Source organism: Rhinolophus sinicus, chromosome 18 (genome assembly GCF_057876585.1).
Source record: "Rhinolophus sinicus isolate RSI-liver-muscle chromosome 18, RSI-T2T, whole genome shotgun sequence".
NCBI classification, from domain to species: domain Eukaryota; kingdom Metazoa; phylum Chordata; class Mammalia; order Chiroptera; family Rhinolophidae; genus Rhinolophus; species Rhinolophus sinicus.
The window spans coordinates 12669575-12691489 of NC_142518.1; the positions used below are offsets into that span (position 1 = coordinate 12669575).

The 21915-nt window shown below is 39.0% G+C and overlaps 1 protein-coding gene across 1 annotated transcript in view; it reads right to left on the reverse strand.

Annotated features, from left to right (window-relative positions):
- The window catches only part of MAP3K15 (mitogen-activated protein kinase kinase kinase 15), a 119410-nt gene that overhangs the window by 78039 nt on the left and 19456 nt on the right, over positions 1–21915 (reverse strand). The window contains exons 2-3 of the mRNA XM_088795091.1: positions 18256–18395; positions 15842–15865 (exon numbers count right to left, since the gene is read on the reverse strand). Of these exons, the coding sequence (XP_088651217.1) occupies positions 15842–15865; positions 18256–18395 (164 nt within the window). The remainder of the gene's footprint in view (positions 1–15841; positions 15866–18255; positions 18396–21915) is intronic.

Below are 21915 nucleotides of genomic sequence, written 5' to 3' on the forward strand. Positions count from 1 at the left end.
CAGTCTCTATTGTAACTACTCAACTCTACTGTTGTAGCATGAAAGAAAGCAACCATAGACAACACATAAACAGATGAGCATGGCTCTGTCCCAATAGAACTTTATTTATGGACACAAATCTGAATTTCATATTTTCATATGTCCTGAAGTATTCTCCATCTTCTGTTTTTTCCAATCATTTAAAAATGTAAAAAACATTCTTAGCTCACAGGTCATACAAAAGCAGGTCTTACGCTAAGCTTCCTGATATTCCATTATTCCTAAAAACAGGATTTCCTGAGAATACTTACTCTGCTGCAAAATAGTAGTTGGAGACTGTCCCTGTGGGCACCAGATATTGGGGTTAAATCCCTCAAAATACAAATGCCAGTTATCTAGGTATTTCTATAAATAGAAGACGCAAAAATTCAGGTGTGTGGGTGATAACTGGGGAACGGGGGAAGAAGACTTGTAGCTACTTCTTAGTAAACACTGGGAACTGCCTACATCAGAGGAAAAAAGACACTTCCCTCCCTGGTTATAGCTCCAAATTCTCAAAGACAGATTCAAATTGCCCAGCAAAGTAGGGATTTTGGTAGATTAGAGACAAATTTCTCCCTCATCTATAACAAGAAAGCCATGTTGCTGAAATAAATTAAACTGAATGCCATTTATACAATCAGAAGTTAAACTGATTGTTCTTCTACATGAAATCGAGTTTATGGTAAAAGGCCTTCCTGTTTCAGACTAAAAGGGAGAAAAGGGCTGTGTGGATCAGTGAAGTCTAGAAGGTAAAATAGCTTTGAAGGAATGGACTTTGCTATTTTCAAAATAAAACAGAGCTAGACTGGAGATGTGAGGAGATCTTCAGATGCTGCTCCCGCTACCCCAAAAAAGAAAACCATAACTGGCAAAAAATCTTTTAAAAAATGATTAAAAGTCGCTATAAATTGTCTTAAGAGCATACAGAAAATGGAGAAACATTTACTCAAGAAAATTGACTAAATCTTGGTAAGAATAGTGAGACTCTAGCATTTGAGCTATAAGCTGCACTCCCTACTCCCCAGCGCAAAGTGACAAAAGTTCTTCACTGGGTAGGTAAAGCCAAGAAGATGGGGCTCCCTCGTACTCCAACCTCTAGTCTAGGGTGACAGTTTCTCCCTGAGAAGGCCAAGCCACCAGCATGCTCATTCACCACAGCTCTGTGTTACAGAAGTACTATTCCGGGCAAGTGTGGTCAAGAGGACTAGGGCTCCATTTCTCTACCCAGTTCACACTGGTAGGGAAGAAGTTCTACCCTAGGTGAAGCAGGCCAACAATACTGGGCCCTGATCATCTTTGTCCCGGCTCACATAGGGTGAAGGTTCCTTGCCAGAAGAGGCAGGCTGAGAAGATCAGGGGCTGCTACCCTTGTCTAACATCCACTCACAGAGCAGGGTGTCACTATGAGGGAGGCAGGCTGCTACCCCCACCTCTCAGCTCTGGAGCAGTGGTGCAGAGGCTCTGCCTAGGGGTAGAGGCACACTGTAAGAACAGAGAGCTCTACAGCTCTCCATAAGGGGCTGATTTTACATGGAACACAGCATGGAAGTTCAAACCTATGGGCACTGTCAAAAAATGGAGATTTTTGTGGCAAAAGTTTAGAGGAGGATGGTAGCTTCATGATAGCAACAGGTGAAAGGTAGACCATTAGAAGTTCACAAAAAAAAAAAAAAAGGAGGAAGGGAGAGTTGGAAAGAACTTTCCTAAGGTCAGAATAAACCTTAAAGACTGGTCCTGAAAAGGAGCCCAACTTTAATTTTATCAGACTGTGGGACATTTATGTCTCACGGCATCGTCAAAAACAATAAAACAATCAGCTAACAGTTAAGGGAGATTAACTACTGGCTGTAATATCAATAAAGGAAGCCCAGTCAGAAACATTTAGCAGGAAAAGATATATTTAAAGAGAGCCCAGCTATAACCATTGTCATCCTTGGGTGGGGATGGGAGCATCAGAATAGCTGTGCACATGCCCAGGACTGCACCTCAGAGTGACATCAGAGGCTGCACACTATAGAGAAAATGGACTTCACTGAACTAATGTAGCAAAGTCATTAAAAAATAAACCAGCAAACAACACAAACAAGCTCCAGAGGCAGGAGGGAGAGAGAACAGTATCCCGAGTTTCTACAATATATTATTTAAAATGTCCAGTTTTAAACAAAAATACAACACGGTGTGATCCTTATATAGGAAAAGAATAACAGGCAACAGTAACTGTCTTTGAAAGGACCCAGATATTGAAATTAGAAGACAAATTCTTGAATACGGATATTATAAATATGTTCAAAGAACTAAAGGAAATGATGCTTAAAGAATTAAAGGTATGATTTAATAGAGAATTGCAGTGAAGAAAGAAGAATTACAAAAAAAAAAAAGCAAATGGAAATTCTAGAGTTTAAAAGTACAATAACAAAAATTTAAAATTCACTGAAGAAGCCCAACAGGAAATTGAAGTAGCAGAATCAGCAAACTCGTAGATAGATCAAATAGGGATTATGCAATCTGCAGAATAGACAGAAAAAAGAAAAGGAAAACTGAACAGAGCCTCAAAGAAATATGGACACCATCAAGTGCACCAATATACATGACACATAATGGGAATCTCAGAAGGAGAGAAGAGAAAGGAGCAGAAAAATTCTCAAAGAAATAATTGCTGAAAACTTCACAAATTTGATTAAATGAATCTACATATCCAAGAAGTTAAGTGAACTCAAAGTAGGATAAACTCAAAGACATCCACACCCAGATACACAATAGTCAAAATTTTGAAAGACAAAGTCTTGAAGGCAGCAAGAGGAAAATGTCTTACCATGTACAAGGGAACCCCAATAAAATTAATATCTAAATTTTCATCAGAAACAATGAAGGCCAGAAGGCAGTAGGATGACATATTCAAAGTGATGCAAGAAAAAAAAAAGTCAACAACAAAAAAAATTCAACCTAGGATCTTACATCTAGCAAAACTATCTTTTAAAATGAAGGTGAAATAAAGACATTTTCAGACAAACAAAACCTGAGAATTTGTTCCTACGAGGCCCATTTTACAACAAATACTAAAGGAAGTTCTTCAGACTGAAAGCAAGTGACACCAGACAGTAATTCTAATTCACATGAAAAAAACAAAGTATACCAGTAAAGGTAGTTATATAGGTAATTATCAGAGATGGTATACTTGCCAATTTCTTCTTTCTTCTCTTAATTGATTTAAAAGACAATTGCATAAAATGATGTATATAATCGTATATTGGGGCCTATAACAGATATTTGATATAACAGTACAAAAGATACAGTTGAAAACAAAACTGTATTGGAATAAGGAAACAGCACCACTTGGTAACTTGAATCCACAGAAACAAATGAAAAAAATAAATGAGAAATGGTGAACGAAAAGGTTTATATAACTCTATAAATATGAGGTCTGACAGTTAAATTCACGAACTCATCCTAGAAAAAGTGCTACATACCTCATTGCTGGTCACCTTCTAAGTACTCCCCTTGGAAAGCTATGCACCGATGCCAGCACCTAGTCCACCCTTCAAAGCAATTTTGGGATTTTATGGAATGGCCATCAGAGCTGTCCTCGTATTACCCTTGATGTCCTGAATGTCATCAAAATCTCTTCCTTCCAATATGTCCTTTTTCTTCAGGTAAAGAAAGAAGTCATCGGGGGCCAGATCAGTTGAGTAGGGAGGGTGTTCCAATACAGTTATTTGTTTACTGGCTAAAAACTCCCTCACAGACAGTGCCGTGTGAGCTGTGCATTGTCGTGATGCAAGAGCCATGAATTGTTGGCAAAAAGTTCAGGTCATCTAATTTTTTCACACAGCCTTTTCAGCACTTCCAAACAGTAAACCTAGTTAACTGTTTGTCCAGTTGGTACAAGTTCATAATGAATAATCCCTCTGATATCAAAAAAGGCTAGCAACAGCGTTGCAACAAGTTTGTGAACTTAATTGTCAGATCTCATATATACTTATTTTCATTTCTTCTCTCAGCTTCTTTAAAAGATATAATACTCTACAGAGTAATAATCATAACAAAAATATTTACAAACATTACAACTAAATAACTGAGTCTCCCTAATAGGTAGGTAAATTGAAGGTTCAAGAATCCTATCTATTTGGACAGAATTGGTGCATGCCTTAATACTATTTCTAAAACAAACAGTTCTGCTAAAATCTTGTTTATAGTCTTCTTTTAGTAAACCTAATCTTCCCAAATAGCACAAAAGCAAACTTTGCCCCAGTCCTCCTCAAACTCTAAATAATGAGGTGTGGAAAAATAAGACGTTTATAAATAAATGCTAAGTGCTATCACAGGTTATGGCTCAAGTGGGCAGAGCAGCAGCAGGAGAGGCTGATGCAGACCTGTACACAGCTCAGCTAGGAAGTGATCTGATCCTTTGAGCAAGCATGTAGCCACAGTTAGAGAAAAAACGGGAGAATTGGAATGCATGAACTCTGAAAACAACTGTGCGAGTTTAATGAAGGACTGAACAGAGAGCAGGAATTTGGAGCCTCAAGAAAGTAAAAATAGTTCCTTTGAGACAATCTTTCATAAAGTGTATAAAACTTTAAGAAATTGTACAGAAAGAAACTGGGTCTAATGAATACATTTAAAAAAAGCAATTCATAAACTTCCAAATGAAAGCACAGGCTCTTGAGCGCAGTACTTTGGTTCTTACAAAGGAGACTAGGCGCAAACATCTTCAAATGATGGAACACATTCAGACTTTTGTTGGTGGGTAGACCAGAAATCAGAAAGAAAAACATTGATTAGCATAACACATGTTCAATAGTGAACCAGGCTTGGATATTTGTAATTGGTACATTTATAAATGGAAACATCTCAAGAGTCCAGCTCATTAAAACAAATTTAACAAAGACAGCTTAGTTTCCTACATAAAGAGGCATTAGAACCAGTGGGCTAGCACATTAATACGTAAGCTCCTATTCCAAACACTCTTCAAGTAGTTCCAAAAGGAGGATTCTGATAGAATAAGTGAGATCAGAGAACAGAGTAAAAGCCACTGGTCTCTGACACTGTGAAGGTAGGTAGTGGAGAAATCTGTCCTCTGAAGTTTTTAGTTCCTAACTAGGGATTTACATAACTACTACCATCTACAAATATCACCACCACAAACAGATTGTCCTATATCATTACTAGGTTAAATAATAGGTGCCTTTTTAAAAACTCTCATTATAAAAGTTTGATTATATAGTCTTTGCTATAATTTTTAATGCCTATCTAATATACCATCTGGTGAATATATAAAATGTACTTAACCATTCTCCTATTGTTTAACTTTGTTTTGAAAATTTTCTTACTATACACTGAGATGAACACCTTTGCATATGGCATCTTTATAATGTTGGTCTTTTCCTAAGAGTAGCTTCTCAGGAGTGAAATTACTAGATCAAGTTGAAGGGTTTTGGTATGTGTAGCCAAGTTGCTGTCAAAAAAGATGGAGCAATTTACACTCCCACCATTAGTGTATGAAGGCACTGCAATTTTATCAGCCTTTCAGCAGAGCTGGGTAGTGTTTATTTTTTCACATTTGCTAAGTTAGGTGAAAAGGAAATATTAATATTGAAATAGAAAGTCAGTATCATCTCAGCTCAAGCACAGCAAGATAGTGGAGAATTCAAATGGCTAAGGACTGAATTGCAGCTCCACTGCATGCTAGATGGCTGACCCTGAAAAATGTACTTATCTATCTAAACCTGTTTTCTCATCTTTAAAATGGGACAACAACACCATCGACTTCATTAGGTGTAGAGGCTTAAATATGGCGCTGGCACATAGTGGGCATCCAATAAGTATTAGCTCAATACTTTTAGACCAGACTAGGAGTTCCGAAACTGAAATCCATTAATTCTTGGGATTCCATGAACTTGAATGAGAAAAAACACGACATCTTTGTCATCATTTGCCTTTCATTGAAATGTAACATTGCCTTTGATTAGAAATGTAGGCAACACATCCTAGTTTCAGCAGGCCCTGGGACTTTGTCACTAATAGAAATTATAGAACTTTTCATATTGCATTACAATTCTTGCAGAGATCTCAAAATACCTTTTATACCCATCACTACTCCAAAATTATGATAGTTTTTAGACCAGGTGCTTAATCTATTATTTGAGACATTAATAGAAAAGCACATAGATTACAATATACTTTTAAAACTATTTAGATAACTATGTTTCAATATCAATGGTCTCCTTTATATTTATTTAAGCATTTTAAGATATATTCTGAAAAGGGGTTCATAGGCTCCTCTAGGGGAGGACACCCCCCCCCCCGCCAAATCTCAGAGCTCCTCCTCTAGAATCTCAGCAGCTATTTCACATAGAACATCCTACCTGCAGCCCTAAAACACCAGTTTCTTCAGTGGGCTTTACATATGAATATTTCCATGAACAGCTGCCTGGATTCTCCAGGACAGCCCAGGAGAGCAGAGCATGTCAGAGTTTCAACCTAATTGTCCATTGGGTTCAATCATGGCCACTTACTAACCAAGGACACTTAGGACTTGCCCCTCAACTAGCTCTTCTGCAAAAAGGTCAAGGGTCCACGAAGACCAGGACAGGGACCTTATTACATCAGCACTTATTTTTATGTATGGTTAGCAGCAGGTGGCAAAGTTGGTCAATAACAGCACAAGTTTTATACATTAATTCTTTGGAGCAAATAATATGTGTAAAAATTTATCCCAACAGACTTCATGAGTCTTTCAGCTTGACCTCCCGGAGGACATTTTAAAAATAACGATACAAACATTTAATCAGTCAACAAATGGCCTAGGCAGAAGAGGAGGGAAAAATCTAAGGCAGATGGAACGTGGTTTAACACTACCCAAGAGAAACTGATTTCTGAGCACTTATGGAAGAACGCATATCTTGATTGCTTGCTGGCAGAATGGGGTGCTTTGGAGTGTGTATCTTGTAGTGTGAAAGGGTTATAAATCCTTTGTGAAAACTGAAACTAAAAAAGCACAGAAATTTGTTTCCCCCCCAAAATTAGGGAGCAAATGAATAAATATGGGACAATAAGTTTTTAAAAAAATTATTTAACATGATCATTTGTGACAGTTAATTTATTAAGAAAGAAAATTCAAGTGGTGCACCACTCCAAATAATGATTACAAGGTTTAAGCCTAAAAGATATAATTCTTTGCCTAGTCATTTAAAGGATAGTTTTTTAAAATCAGCACACATGCAATCAGGGAAACGCATTTTTTTAAAGATCAGTGCAAATGGCAGTCTAGGTTGCTACTTTCCTTCATTTATTTGGTCATAAGAGGAACCAATATACAAAAGCTGAATAATAATTTCAACTGGGTAATCAGGCTATTGTGCTACTTAAAGGTAAATGAAGATATTCCTGTTGAGAACATGACATGCAGTGCCACTAAACTACTGCTTTTAGTCTTCCATCTGCTTTGTTCACATAACTGAATGGCTATGATAATATAACAGAATTACCTCAGAGCTGGCATGAACCTCAATAATCACCTGATTAGTCATCTCATTTTATAGAGGAAGAAACGGAGACCCAGGAAGGTTAATCAACTGGCCCACACATGACTACAGAGCCAAAGAAATCTCATGTCCTCCCCCTCCCTTCCCAGGATCCTTGTCACTAAATGCCATTCCAGCTTAATGCTGAAATATCCTTAAATAAAGAAAGCCGTGATATACAAAATACCCAACACAAACAGATGGGTAAATGGTGACTATTATGGTATGTGAATTACCGTATTTTGCCATGTATAATGCACACCCATGTTTTTGGCTCAAACTTTCAGGGAAAATAATCTTCCATTTTAAATTTTTAATTCAAATTTTTATTTGTTTACATTTAGGTACTTGTGTTTTGTTTTATAAAGGAATTTTAGCATTTATTTTTTAACATATTATGGTACAAGAAATTTTATGTAACAAATAATTACAAAACGTAAGAACAGATACAAAGTACAAGAAATTTTATGTACCAGTAACAAATTTACAGTATTTACGCATCATAGAAGGCCAAGAACTCTTCATTGTTGCAAGTTCATAATACGTTCAACAAAACTGATGATCGTATTCCAGGGTATCATTTTGCATACAGATATTGTTATTGATTTCTAGAGTTACACTTTTAACTCATAAGCATAAATGAAAGAGCTAAAAACATTTATATAGATAAGGAATTAGTACTACCCATGTACAATGCGCGTCCTTATTTTTCCCTCACAAATTTGGGCAAAAAAGTGCACTATACACGGCAAAAACTGGTACATCTCAATTTAAAGGAAATAAATGGGTATCATGGGACACCAAAGACTTATTCAGTTGGTAGGAGGAATTAAAAATTTATATTTTGGTTCTGACATTGGCCTTGTGAAATGTGACATTACCCCTGTGATAATTAAGAGATAGAGAAAAGTTTTACGGTCTACACCTCCAGAGAACTCCAATTTAAAAGAGAACAGGCATGTAGGGGGAAAAAAAAAGACTTGAATGGAGAATTTAAGATGAGGTAGAAATAATAAAAAATAGCTACACAAATGAAATAAACATTCAAAGGGCAAAGATTTTTACATAAGTCATATTCTACGCACAAAATAAAATTCTTCCTCTCCATCTACTATGGAATGTAGCCTTTTTGTTTAACATCAGGCCTTCACTAATAAAAGTGGTAGAAGTTGTGATTCTGAACTCAGAAAACCCGAAGGATATAGAAATGAGAAAAGAAATTTAATGGTCCTTTCACCCAAGTGTCCTTAAGCAATCTGTATCATCTTTGATAATTTTGGATCTCAACCCATAGCAAACTGAAGAATTGAGAAAAGCAGGAGGGAAAGACCAGGAGAAATTCTGTTACTCTGAACTCCAGGCCTAAATGTGGTTGTAAGCCAGGTAAAAGACTTTCAATATTGTAGACAATGCACCCAATATTGCCAATGTCTCTTTCTCAAAGAATTTCCAATTTATTGGGATTATGGAGATAACTATTTTGATTGGTGCAATTAGTTTCTATTAAATCTCATTGGCTTTCCAGGAAAAAAACAACAACCACCTGGTCCAGGGATCAAGAACCAGATTAGTTTTCTTTTTTTTGTTTTTTTGTGTTTTTTTTAAATTAGTTTCAGGTGCACAAGACAGAGCAAAACTTAGACGTTTATCATTTACATCCCTCACTCTGTGTGAACCCCCCTCCCCCCATCCACCATCCCCCCGTAAGTTCCCCAAACCTCTCACCTTCCCCTTATCCCTACCCCCCCGCCCCTCAAGCAACCCTCTGTTTTTCCTCCATGTTTCCAAAACTGTCTCTGATTAGTTCATTCACTTATTCTTTTCTTTAGATTAGTTTTTTAATAAGGTGTTTTTTAAATAACATGATCCTAACTTGGAAATTTAACTCTGCTTTTAAAAAACTGTGAACTCTGGCTTTAGGACATGACAAATGAAAATAAGGTCTAGTGTACTTTTAACAATTTATTCTACAAGTATTAGGTGGAATACCTCATCTTCTCCTAGCAATTTTTCTGGGAGACAGGGAAGATGTGTGTCCCCACCTGTCCTCTCTGGTGAGGCTACATATACCTTCAGGTAATTACCCACCAATTCAATGGAAGCAATTATTTCTGTGCCTTCCAGCCTTAGAGACACATTCCCTAGTCTTGGGGTATATATGATTTATGTATTTCTCAAATGAAATGATTACGATGTGGTGGACACTCCGGCGCACACCTGGACCCCCCTTCGAGGAAGGGTGTTGCTCCAGCTGCTGGGAGTTCTGCAGCTATCAGCCCCTGTTGTCAGCGCCTTCTGGAACTGCCTCAGTTGTAGAGAATGCACCTCACCCGAGGTCACACTGTTTTCACTGAGGGATGGATGCAGGAGTATAAAGACCTGGCCATCTCATCCCAACTCAGAAAGGCCATTCCAGCTCCAGAGTTCCCCAAAAGATCCACCTAGGTTGTCATTGAGCCTGCACCCCAGCTTAATTTCTCTCTCTGCCTACTCCTGCTTCCTTCCCTCCTCTTCCTCAGTATTGATCCCAAGGGCACTCCACAATAAATCTGTTCCCTAAACTCAGTGTCAGAGGCTACTTCCAGGGGGAAATCATAACTTTGAAGGTGTGGTTATTTTTGCAAAGAAAAATTAAAACAGAGTTAAAGAATGCCTGCTTTAAAGAATACCTGCGGACTATGTACACTAATCACAAACCACCAGGAAGCTCCAAGGGTGAATAGTCCCTTGGGGTTGGTTATTATTTTTACTCTTGCTTTCATAAAGGCACAACCTTGATCTGTCATCACATAAACATGTTTTCTGAAGTGATAAAATGTTGAAAGCTGCTATCTTTGCTATCTCAAAAGCAGTAGAAAATAACAAGAATTTTAAAATGGATGGAAAAGAAGTCATTTTCACGGAATGTAATCAAAAACGGAATTACATTTTAACTCAAATACTGAAGTAAAATGTGATAAGCATTAAATATTTTTGTGAAAAGTACTTTTTAAATCAATCCTGAAAATGAAATTAAGAAAACCGTTTCATTTACGAGAGCATCCAAAAGAATGAAATATCCATAAATGAACTTAACCAAGAAAGTGAAAGACTTGCATACTGAAAACTACAATACATTGCTAAAAGAAATTATAGAGGACCTAAATAAATGAAAAGATCTTCTGTGCTCTTGGATTGGCAAACTTGATATTGCTAAGATGCTGGTACTATCCAAGCAATATACAGATACAATCCAATCCCTATCAAAATTCCAATGGTATTTTTTGTAGAAATGGAAAAGCAGATCCTCAAATTCATATAGAATTGCTAGTGGCCCCAAAAGCTAAAACAATGTTGAAAAAGAAGAACAAAGTTGGGGGAACCAGATCACCTAATTTGAAAACTTACTGTAAAGCTAGAGTAAACAAAACAGCATGGTGCTGGCTTAAGGGTAAACATACAGACCAGTGGACTAGAACTGGAAGTCCAGAAACAAACCCTTAGGCTTATGATCAGTTGATTTGGAGAAGGGGGCCAAGACAATTCAATGGGGGAAAGAATCGCCTTTATGAGAAATGCTACTGGGACAACTGGATATCCACAAGCAAAAGAAAAAAGTGGACGCCCACGCCTTACACCAGACACAAAAATTAACTCAAAATGGACCAGAGAGGTAAATGTATGAGCCAAAACTATAAAACTTTTTAAATGAAAACATAGAAGTAATTCTTCATGACCTTGGGTTAGTTTAAGAGTTCTTAGAGACAACACCAAAAGCATGATATATAAAAAAGTAATTGATAAAGGCTCTGATAAGGGCCTTGTTTCCAGAATATACCAAGAACTCTTACAACTCCATAATAAGACAAAAACCCAATTAAAAATGAGCAAAAAAAATTGAAAAGACATTTTACCAAAGACTATGAATGGCTAATAAGTACATGAGAAGATGCTTAACAGCATTAGTCACTAGGGAAATACAAAACCACAAGGAGACAACACTTTATATTCACTAGAATGGACATAATAGAAAGACAGACAAGTATTGGTGAGGAAGAAATGAAGAAACTACCATGTTTCCCGGAAAATAAGACCATGTCTTATATTAAGGTTTGCTCCAAAAGACGCATTAGGGCTTATGTACAGGGGATGTCATCCTGAAAAATCACGCTAGGGCTTATTTTCCGGTTAGGTCTTATTTTCGGGGAAACACAGTAGATCTTTCATTGCTGGTGGAAATGTAAAATGGTACACCCACTTTGGATATCATTTTGTTAATTTCTTAAAAAGTTAAACATATACCGGGGTGCCAAAAAAATGTATACACGATTTGTATTCATCTTTTGTTATCAGTATATATTATTACAATTTTAACAAAGTTTTTTCCTCTCTTAAAATGTGTATACATTTTTTTGGCACCCTCTGTATTTACGATATGACCTAGCACTTCTACTCCTAGGTATCTACTCAAAAGGAATGAAGACACATTTCCACATAAAGACTTGTACTTGAATATTTATAGCAACATTATTCATAATAACCAAAAAGTGGAAGCAATCCCAATGTCCATCAACTGGGGAAGAGATAAATAAGATGCGGAATATCTATACAATAGACTACCACTCAGCAATAAAAGAGAAAGAACTACATACTGATACATTGCACATCATGGATGAGTCTCAAAAACATCATGCTAAGTGACAGAAACTAGAAGCAAAATACCACATTACTGTATGGTTCCATTTATATGAAAAGTCCTGAAAAGGTAAATCTGTAAGACATAAAGCAAATTAATGGTTGTTTGGGACTGGGGGTGGGAACAGGGATTGTCTGCAAACAGGTATTTTGGGGACTGATGAAATGCTCTAAAAGTGGATTGTGGTGATGGCTGCACAAATCTAATTCATTAAAAATCATTGACTTGTGTGCACACAGGTGAACTTTATGGTACGTAAATTATAAATTAAAAAACAAACAAACCTGGAACATGAGAATCACCTGAAAAAGAAGTGAGCACAAAAGGTGATACTGTGTTTCCAAAGAACAGAAGAGCCCAGAATGGCTGCAGGTCTGGTTCTGGTCCAGTCTGAAGCCTAGAGATTGGCCTCCCATTCTTTATATCCCTGCAAAGCAAGTGCTCCTAGAAATGGAAGCAAATGTGCCTATCTGCTGCGCTTATGTGTCAACGTGACTAGCCACGGGGTGCCCAGATTAAACGTTATTCTGGGTGTGTCTCTGAGGGTGTTTCTGGATGAGACTAGCATTGGAATCAGTGGACTCAGTTAAGCAGATGGCCCTCCGCACTGTGGGGGGTCGTCATCCCATCCGCTGAGGCCTAAAGAGAACAAAAGGTGCAGAAGGAGAAATGTACCCCCTTTTTCCTGCCTAACTGCTTGAGCTGGGGCATCTCATCTTCTCTGAGATGGGATTTACAGCTGGCTCAGGCTGCGATTTACAGCATCACTTTCCCTGTTTCTCAGGCTTTTGGACTTGGACTGGATTACACCACCTGCTTTCCTGGGTCTCCAGCTTGCAGATGGCAGATCATGGGACAGCTCAGCCTCCAAAGTCATGCAATTTCTCATGATAGATATCGCCATCCACCTCTCCATGTATCGCATATTGGTTCTGTTACTCTGGAGAACCCTGACTATAGCATCCTCTAGCCAAGGTCAATACATCATCAGGCACAATTCTAGAAACTTAAAATGGCTCCCTGAAGACAGAGATCTCAAAGCATCTTGGTTTCCATATATTCATAAATCACTTCAAGCATCCAGCTGCAATTTCAGTGTGTGGCATTTAATCTGTACACCTGACTCACAGGACTTTAGAATTCACCAACTACGATTGTTATCTCTTAAAAAAAAAAAAAAAAAAAAAAAAAGCTGCCCAATTATCAGACCCACAATTTCATCAGATTCTTTCCCAAAACCTCTCAAGTTGCATGATCCAGACTCCAGCTTCCAAGCAGCATTACCCCAATCCACATGGATGGGACAAATGAGCAGATTCTCTTTAAAAGTCATCTGCTTTCCTTTGATATTCTATTTCAATGTGTCGTCACCACTAGTTGTGAGATGTCTGTTCTGCTGATCCCAACCCTTTTTAAGTTTACCCTACTTTCATAGCATCTGAAGTAGAAGAAATAACTGTCTCCGTAGTTTCCAAAGGGGGGTAACATTTGAAAATGACCATGAACAATACCTTTCAATGTTCATTTTCCTTCAAGCTTTCCTCTTAGGTGCGATTTTCTACCCTTCCAGCCACCTCTGGTTCTTTGTTTTGTTTTCCTGAATGCTCTAAATTTTCACACCCCATTAAGCATGACAACCAGTATCAGGTACAGAATTCTAAAGTAATGCCAAATTTAGCAAAGAGATTAGTTGCCAAATCCTTTAGAATAAGTTCATTCCTAAAAAGCAAACAAACAAAAGCTAGGGAGAATGATGCTATGGTATAATTAGAATTAACCAGAAATGTGAAGGAATTCCTGGGTGTTTAGAAGAGGAAAAATGTACCAGAAGGGAGGGTAGGTAGTGGAATGGTAACAGAATGACACTAAGTCTACTGCAGGACTAGAATATTTCCAGGCCCTGATATACCCAAGTCAGGATGGAAAAAGAAGAGTTTTCTTCCTTGCACTTTGCTTTAATGTAATTCTTGTTTTAAGGAATAACTGTTTCCTAGACATTCCTTGCCTTAAATCCAACTTACGTCTTTTCACTTGTGCGACAAATATGGAATGACAGACATCGAGTGCTGGAAGTTGTCTATGACCAAAACGACCTCATGTTAGGGCGGCCAGTTGGCTCAGTGCTTGGAGCGCAGTGCTCATAACACCAATGTCACCGGTTCGATTCCCACATGGGCCAGTGAGCTACGCCCTCCACAACTAGATTGAAAACAATGACTTGACTTGGAGCTGAGCTGTGCCCTCCACAGCTAGATTGAAAACAATGATTTGACATGGAGCTGATGGGTCCTGGAAAAATACACTGTTCCCCAATAAAAAAAAAAAGACCTCATTTTACTGATGAGGACACTGATGGTTGGTGCGGGGGTGGGGTGGAATGACCACCCAAAGCTCCTTAGAGACAGAGCTGGGGCTACCACCTGTGCCTCCCGGCCCAATCTTCTTTGACTGGACTCCCTCTGTGTCCATGAAGGAAGTAAGTTAAGAAATCAAGATCTAGAAAGAACAGGGAAGATCCTCCGAGTAGACAATATCAGTATGTGAATGGGACAAAATGAAGTGCCGTAGCTTCCCATTTCTTTTCCTGAGAGGAACTCAGAATCACCCGGATGCCTTATTTTACAGGTTAGCTTGTTCAATCCATGCTGCAGTAGTAATTACATAAACTATACCACTTGCCTTGTTTCTAGAACTTCATCTTCTGACTTGGAGGAGGAGGATCGAGGCTTCCACCTCAGGAAAGGAGCTCTGCCTGGGTCCTGGAGAACCCTGGAGCTCCTGGCCCTCTGCGGAGGGCACCCTCAGGAGAACTCTACCTCCTGGGACCTTTTCTCCCTCTCCCTCTGGGAACTCCAACTGGAATAGCAAAAGAGGCCGGAGGCTCTTTCCTTCTAGGAGGGAAGGAGGCTGAAGGCCAAAGGAAAGGGATGCAGAGCTGTCCCTGGTGTAGGTCACAATTTCTCAAAGCACAAAAGCCATGGGTCTGGGGGTGGGGGTGGGGCGGCATTCAAAGGTACAGGATAACCCTGGCACAATTTCCAAAGACATGCTCTTATTTAAATGTTTTTAGGCTGGGGTTTCATTATACAATTCAAACCAACACAGTATTATCCACATGCCATTGAGGGAACTTTTAAGCCAAATCGGGGGACTTTAACACATAAACAAGACAGAAGGAATAGAATTCTATCCCACTTCTTTTCAGCTTGTGGCAGGGAACTTGGGCTAGGCCGCCATCCTAACTGGAGTATAAGTTCATGTTTGTCTGTTTTTAGGGAAACTTTGGTGGGAAGTGTGTGTGGGGGGGGGCGGGGAGGGATACTGGCTCCAGCAAAAGTGAATCTTGGCGGTCCACAGGAACAGCGACCCAGTTCAGGAGACAGCCAAATGGTACCAGGCTCAAAGTACACTTGCCTGACCTTGCCTTCTGCCCCACATCCTGAATGGCTGAATGGGGCCTGGGCTAGCTAGCAGCTTGAGGGAGAGTGAGTTCTAGCTGCCCCCCTTAGAAACACAACCAACAGGAAGATTAGAAATCACACTGGTATCTGTGGGATTTTTCAGGCAAGCATTTTACATGTTTACATTTACAAACTTAAAAATATAAAAATATAATACTTACTGTGTTTTTTTGAGTTACCATATCCTGAAAAGACAAAGAAAAGGCAAACATAGCTTTTTTCCAAAACAGTTCATTTCCATAAGCAAGTACTTTGTCCCACCCCATCATCCAGCACCCACTTAGAGCAAGAGTTAATCATCTGAAACTTTCCCCTGCAAAAGGGTCAAATAGGATGAGCCTCTGACAATTGTAAAATGCGTGTTCTAAGGAAAATGTATCATAATTGATTAGTTTTGGAACTACTCAGGGGCATATGTGGCTATATGAGGAGTTTCCCATAGCAGTGGCAATGCTTTTGTCCCGAGGTAGTTTGAGATTCGAGTTTGGGGCTCTGAGTGCCCTACACCTTGCCTTCCCAGTGAAAAATGTCAGTGACAGCAAGGAAGGGCATGGGAAGCAACGTGGCATCCTTGGGTCTGAACTGCTTCTCATCAATGTCAAGGCTGCAGGCCACGCCACAGCCAGCCTTCCTACGAAAGGGTGCTTGCTGGTAGGATTCCTGACACCTTAATACAACTGTCTAGGAACTTTCAAATTCAGTGACAATTTTAGTCAGTCAATTAACTTAGCACAATGGTTATGCAGCCCTCAACTGTATCATTTATGCACTGCAAGCCAACATTTGCCGAAAAAAGAAAACATAATTAAACAGCTGCCCGTAAAACGTGTTTTACATATTCTGACATTTCTATTATCTGATGTCAAGTGCAGATTGCTCCTTCTGGCATCAGATATAACTGACGACCCACTTCCATTTTAGGAAATATTTTTCCATATCATTAAAAATGAAAACTTATCTAGGTCATGGGACTTTCCAGAGGAGTTCATTAAGGCACAGCTGAGGAAAATAAAATGCACTGAATTGGAAAAAAATACATTCTAATTTCATGTTTCTCATCAAGATATGGCTTAGTAATCTACCCTTTCATATTTTCTAATTCTAAATATTTCCAAGCAAAACTACCTTAGTGAAAATCAGTAAAAGAAAAAAAAATCTAAATATCTAAAATAAATTAGATTGGTTGATAGCCTTTTGTGAAACTATTCTACAATGTACAGTACAACAATAAAACAGTTTCTTCTTTCAATGTCATATGAATGACTTCTTAAAACATAGTACAGGGCATACATCTATGTAAAGTGTATGTGATATATAATACATACAGGTTACATATCTGAAGCAGGTGGCATTTCTACCATGAAATAATCCCAAATTATTATAGAAACCAGAAAAATCCGGTTAATATTAAATCTCAAGAAACACAAACTAAAATGTCCAACTTTGCCATCACAAAATTGTGCTATTTATAAACCAACGATTGTTCATGCTAAGGGAGCTGGACGTTTAGAAATGATGCCTGTGAAAGCTAACTCTGAACCATTGGTTCTCACCCCTGGCTGCACATTCACGAGGTTAAAAACATCCCCTCGAGACTGTGATGTAATTGGTCTGTTGTGTGGCCTGGATACTGGGATATTTACAAGCTCTCCAAGTGATTCTAAAGTGCAATCAAGGTTGAGTAACACTGCTGTAAAAAAACTAATCTTTTATTCCTGAAATAGACTTAACACAAATCAGGACTGTCCGACCAACATTAAAACATTCAACAATGTTAATTTATTTTCAGCTTTTTAAATTAAAGTTTATTGGGGTGACAATTGTTGGTAAAGTTACACAGGTTTCAGGTGTATAATTCTGTATTACATCATCTATGTATCACACTGAGAGTCAGTTCTCCTTCCATCACCATATATTTGATCCTTTTACCCTCACCTACCACGCCCCTCCCCCCTTACCCTCTGGTAACATTAATTTAGTAGCTGAATTTTGCAGTAACTCAGTTTAGACATTCACATTTTACAAATATGAGCATGTTTTAAAAGTTCTGTTATCAAAAAAAGAATTTGTATTAAATTTGCAAAAACACATTTAAAAAATTCTCGATAATTACTGAGTTGTGCATGAACAGACAACTTCTCAGTTTTGCTCTGCTTTAAACTGGGGGAAAAATAACATTAAATACTAATTATATCTATGCTAAAGCTTTCTGCCCATTTTGGTAACTGTTAAATGTTGTCTTATGATTATCCAAGTTGAGAAATGATTTTTTTTACTGTGTAGGTTTGGATGAAATTGTCCATGAAAGAATTCAGAATGGTGTGTTTGCTTCAATGGAAACTAACAGGAGTTTGGGGCTTTGCTTCCCTAATGGGCTTGGAAACATTCAGGTTGCCTGCAAATGCACATCTGTAGCACATATGCTCACATAGTGGCTAGGAAGTCATCTGTGTGAGTTAGAACCTGTGGTGGGAAGGACGGAATTGCACAAGCAAATCTTTATTATTTCAACTGAACCTATAATACTGCTTTCCCCAAATAAAATATGCAGGAAAAGGTAAACAATACCCCTTACCTTCAATGAAAGAGCAGTGTCAGCGTCAGTGTCATGATACAGGATCACATTATTGGCCATGTCAAAGCTTTCTCGAACTCCGAGATGGTAGAAGAGCGAAGGCTGTCTGGAGACATCACTCATGTCCACCACGGCAACATCTGAGACGAACAAGGAGAAGACGTGGTGTGGGGGAGAGAGGTGATCTGTCTACTTAACCCACTTCCTGATGATCCCCAGTGGGGAGCTACTTCAATGTGTGTTTCTACCATCAGCCTTTCCGGTAAAACACAAGTCAAGAGTGATTTGATTAAAATTACTCCGTGAACTCCGGAAGAAAAGCAACAAGAATTTAAAAAAAACACACAAAAAAACCAAAAAACCCCAAATCAAAAACTCTTCTTTCTTCAAATGCTGGGAATGTAGCCTCACTTAAACATTGTTGGTGGATTTATTTTTAATGTTATGTTATTTTTTATTAGGAAATATGTCACATCCAAAGAATATAGTTAGCTTATATATGAAGTATAATAAAATGAAAAACCATGCATACACCACACAGCCCAAGACACATAGCATTATCTGTTGGAACCCTACGTGCCGCCACTGACTAGTCACACCTCCTCCCTCCTGACCAGAGAATACCTCTGTCCTGATCTCTGTATTTACCAGTTCTCTGCATGAAGATGTATATATTACAATGTATGTATTCCTAAACCGTATATTGTTTACTTTTGCACATCTCTCAACTTTATATAAATAGTATCACATGTACGTATTTTTCAATGTGCTGTCTTTGGTGTAATACCACCAATTTTTTGTCTAGCTCTAGTTCATGCATTTCCACTTTGGCATAACATTCAGTTATATGCTGACTAGATAGCAATTCCTCTATCCATCCTGTCTAGACATTTTGTTCCTTTTTCTTTCTTTCCTGCTTCAAACTGCTGTAACGAACATTCCTGTGCCATACTCCTGGCTCACATGTCCACCATCAACTTGACAATGTAGATCAAATGCCCTTGGAAATGTTTCCTAGAGAGACCCATTCAAAACAGGGGAGCAACATATCACACCAATAAGGAGTATGCTTAAATATGCCTAGCAGCATTGGGAACCATTTCAAAACTTGTCATTTTCGAGAGAGTATAAAAGCTCCCAGTTTGATTGGACCCTCCCTACCACGTGCAGAGATTTTGGAAAGTGAAGTCCAAACATGCTTGCGCTACTACGACTCATTAGGGAGTCACTGAAAATCCCAATGAAACAGAATGGAGGTGAGGTGAACAGGGGTGTGAAAAAACAAGGCAGCAGACAGAAGTCACACCAGCACCAGGCACAGCTGGCTCTGCACAGAGGCTCTGGGGGCACTGAGGTCAAGCCCTTCATTCTCTCGTTTATGGATTGCCTACTACATGCCAGGCATTGTGCTAAGTACCAGCGATAGAAGTGCGAAGGAAGCATAATCCCTTTCCTCAAAAAAGCATATAATATAGCAAGGATGACAGGAAGGAAGGAGTGGTTAGAATTGTGGTAAGGAGGGCTAAAGTGAGGGAAACAATGACAGAGGCACCCTTGGGAGGCTACCTAACCCACACTCAGGCAGAGGCGGGTCAGGGAAAGCCTGGAGGAAGCGATGTTGTCTGGGACCTGAAGGTTCCTAACAGTAAGGCAGGCTTATCAGGGTGAGGATGGAGCGTTGGAAAGGGAAGAAAAGAGAAGACAGCAAGTGCAAAGGGTCAGAGGTAAGATGAGGTGTAGGTGTTAGAACAACGGCAAATAATTTCATGGGACCAGAACACCTGAGAAAATGAACCTGCAAGCCTTAGCAGGTGCCAGGCAGTGACAAGGTCTGAAGGCCATGTTAAGAGGGCTGGACTCTACCTTGAAGCAATGGGAAACCTATGGCAGTGTTGTTTTCTTGTGGGTTTTTTTTTTTTTTACTTTTTATTATGTAAAATTATAAATATACTAGGTGTGATCAAACAATACAGTGAATGTTTAAATGAAAAACATGTATTACAGTAAAAGACACATTGCCATTAATCCCCCTCAAAATACTCGCCCTCACTTTGAACATGTATCCCATCGTTCTTGCCACTTTCTGAAGCAGTTCTGGAAGTCCTCTTTCGTGAGTGTCTTTAGTTGCACTGTCGTGGCTGCCTTGATGTCCTGAATCATGTTGATTTTGGGGAAGAGCCAGAAGTCACACAATGTCAGATCCAGTGAATAAGGTGGGTGAGGACACACCGTAATGTTTTTATTTGACAGAAATTGCAGTACCAGAAGCGATGTGTGACATGGAGCATTGTCACGATGGAGGATGATTTACGGCACACTTTAAAACACACCTTCTCTCAACTATAGCTCACACCTGACTGACTGCACCAAACAAGCTAAAACTTGTCACACACTGTTACTAAGGTTCGACGCGCCACTTCTCTTATTGAAGATCCCTGCCTTTCCGTTGGATGGCACTTGGCAGCAGTACTCACCGTATTTTGTGATCACAACAGGGAAAGGCTCCATGTCACACATCACTTCTGGTACAGCAATTTCTCTCAAATAAAAACATTACGGTGTGTCCTCATCCACCTTATTCACCGGATCTGACATCGTGTGACTTCTAGCTCTTCCCCAAAGTCAACATGAGTCAGGACATCGAGGCAGCCATGACAGTGCAACTAAAGACACTCACGAAAGAGGACTTCCAGAACTGCTTCAGAAAGTGGCAAGAACGATGGGATAAGTGTGTTCAAAGCGAGGGGGAGTATTTTGAGGGGGATTAATGGCAATGTGTCTTTACTGTAATAAATTTTTTTTATTTAAACATTCACCATATCTCTTGATCACACCTGATACATAAAAGTACACAGAGCAGTATAATAAAACCCCCACACCCCCTCACCTCCCTCAACAATGATCAACTCACAGCCAGCCGTGTTTCATCTCTATTGCCATCCACACTACCCCCTTCCACATTATTTTGAAGCAAATCCTAGATATCACATCATTTCATCGCCAAATACTTCAGTGTATGTCACTAAAAGGTGAGAACTCAAGGAAAAATAAATAACCATAGTGTCGATGTTTTACCTAATTTTTTTTCCAAAAAATAATCATGCAGGGTTTTAAACAGGAGACTAACACACCCACATTCACCCTTTAGAGGTTATTGCTCAAGAAAGGACAAATGTATATGCTGAGGAACCACTTTACAATCCATCCTGGTTAATTTATCTCTAATGGATAACTGTTCCCCACAGACATTTGCTTGGAGTCAAAAATCACACTGCAGCCGAATAAATTAGACATTCTTTCTATGTGATTGTTCCCTGGACTCTATTACCTACTCAAATTAAAAAGGATGTGTTTCCTAGTGATGCTATTAAGAAGTGGCAACATAGATGCTAATTCCACAGCCCCGGGAACTATTATAATTAGTTAATAAAGAAAGGAAGCAAAGGGAGGGAGACAAAGGGGAGGGGTGAGGAGGGGTGTAGGCAGGGGTGAAGGACAGCAGCCTCCAAGTTATACAGGCCATTTTTGTAGGAAACCTGCAACCTGGTGTAGTATATCACCTAGGAGATTAAGTTTTCATCTGGTGACACCAGCTCCTTCTTTCCACTGCCTTCTGAATGTTCTGTGCTAGGATCTGTACACTGGTTTCACCACCTCCTC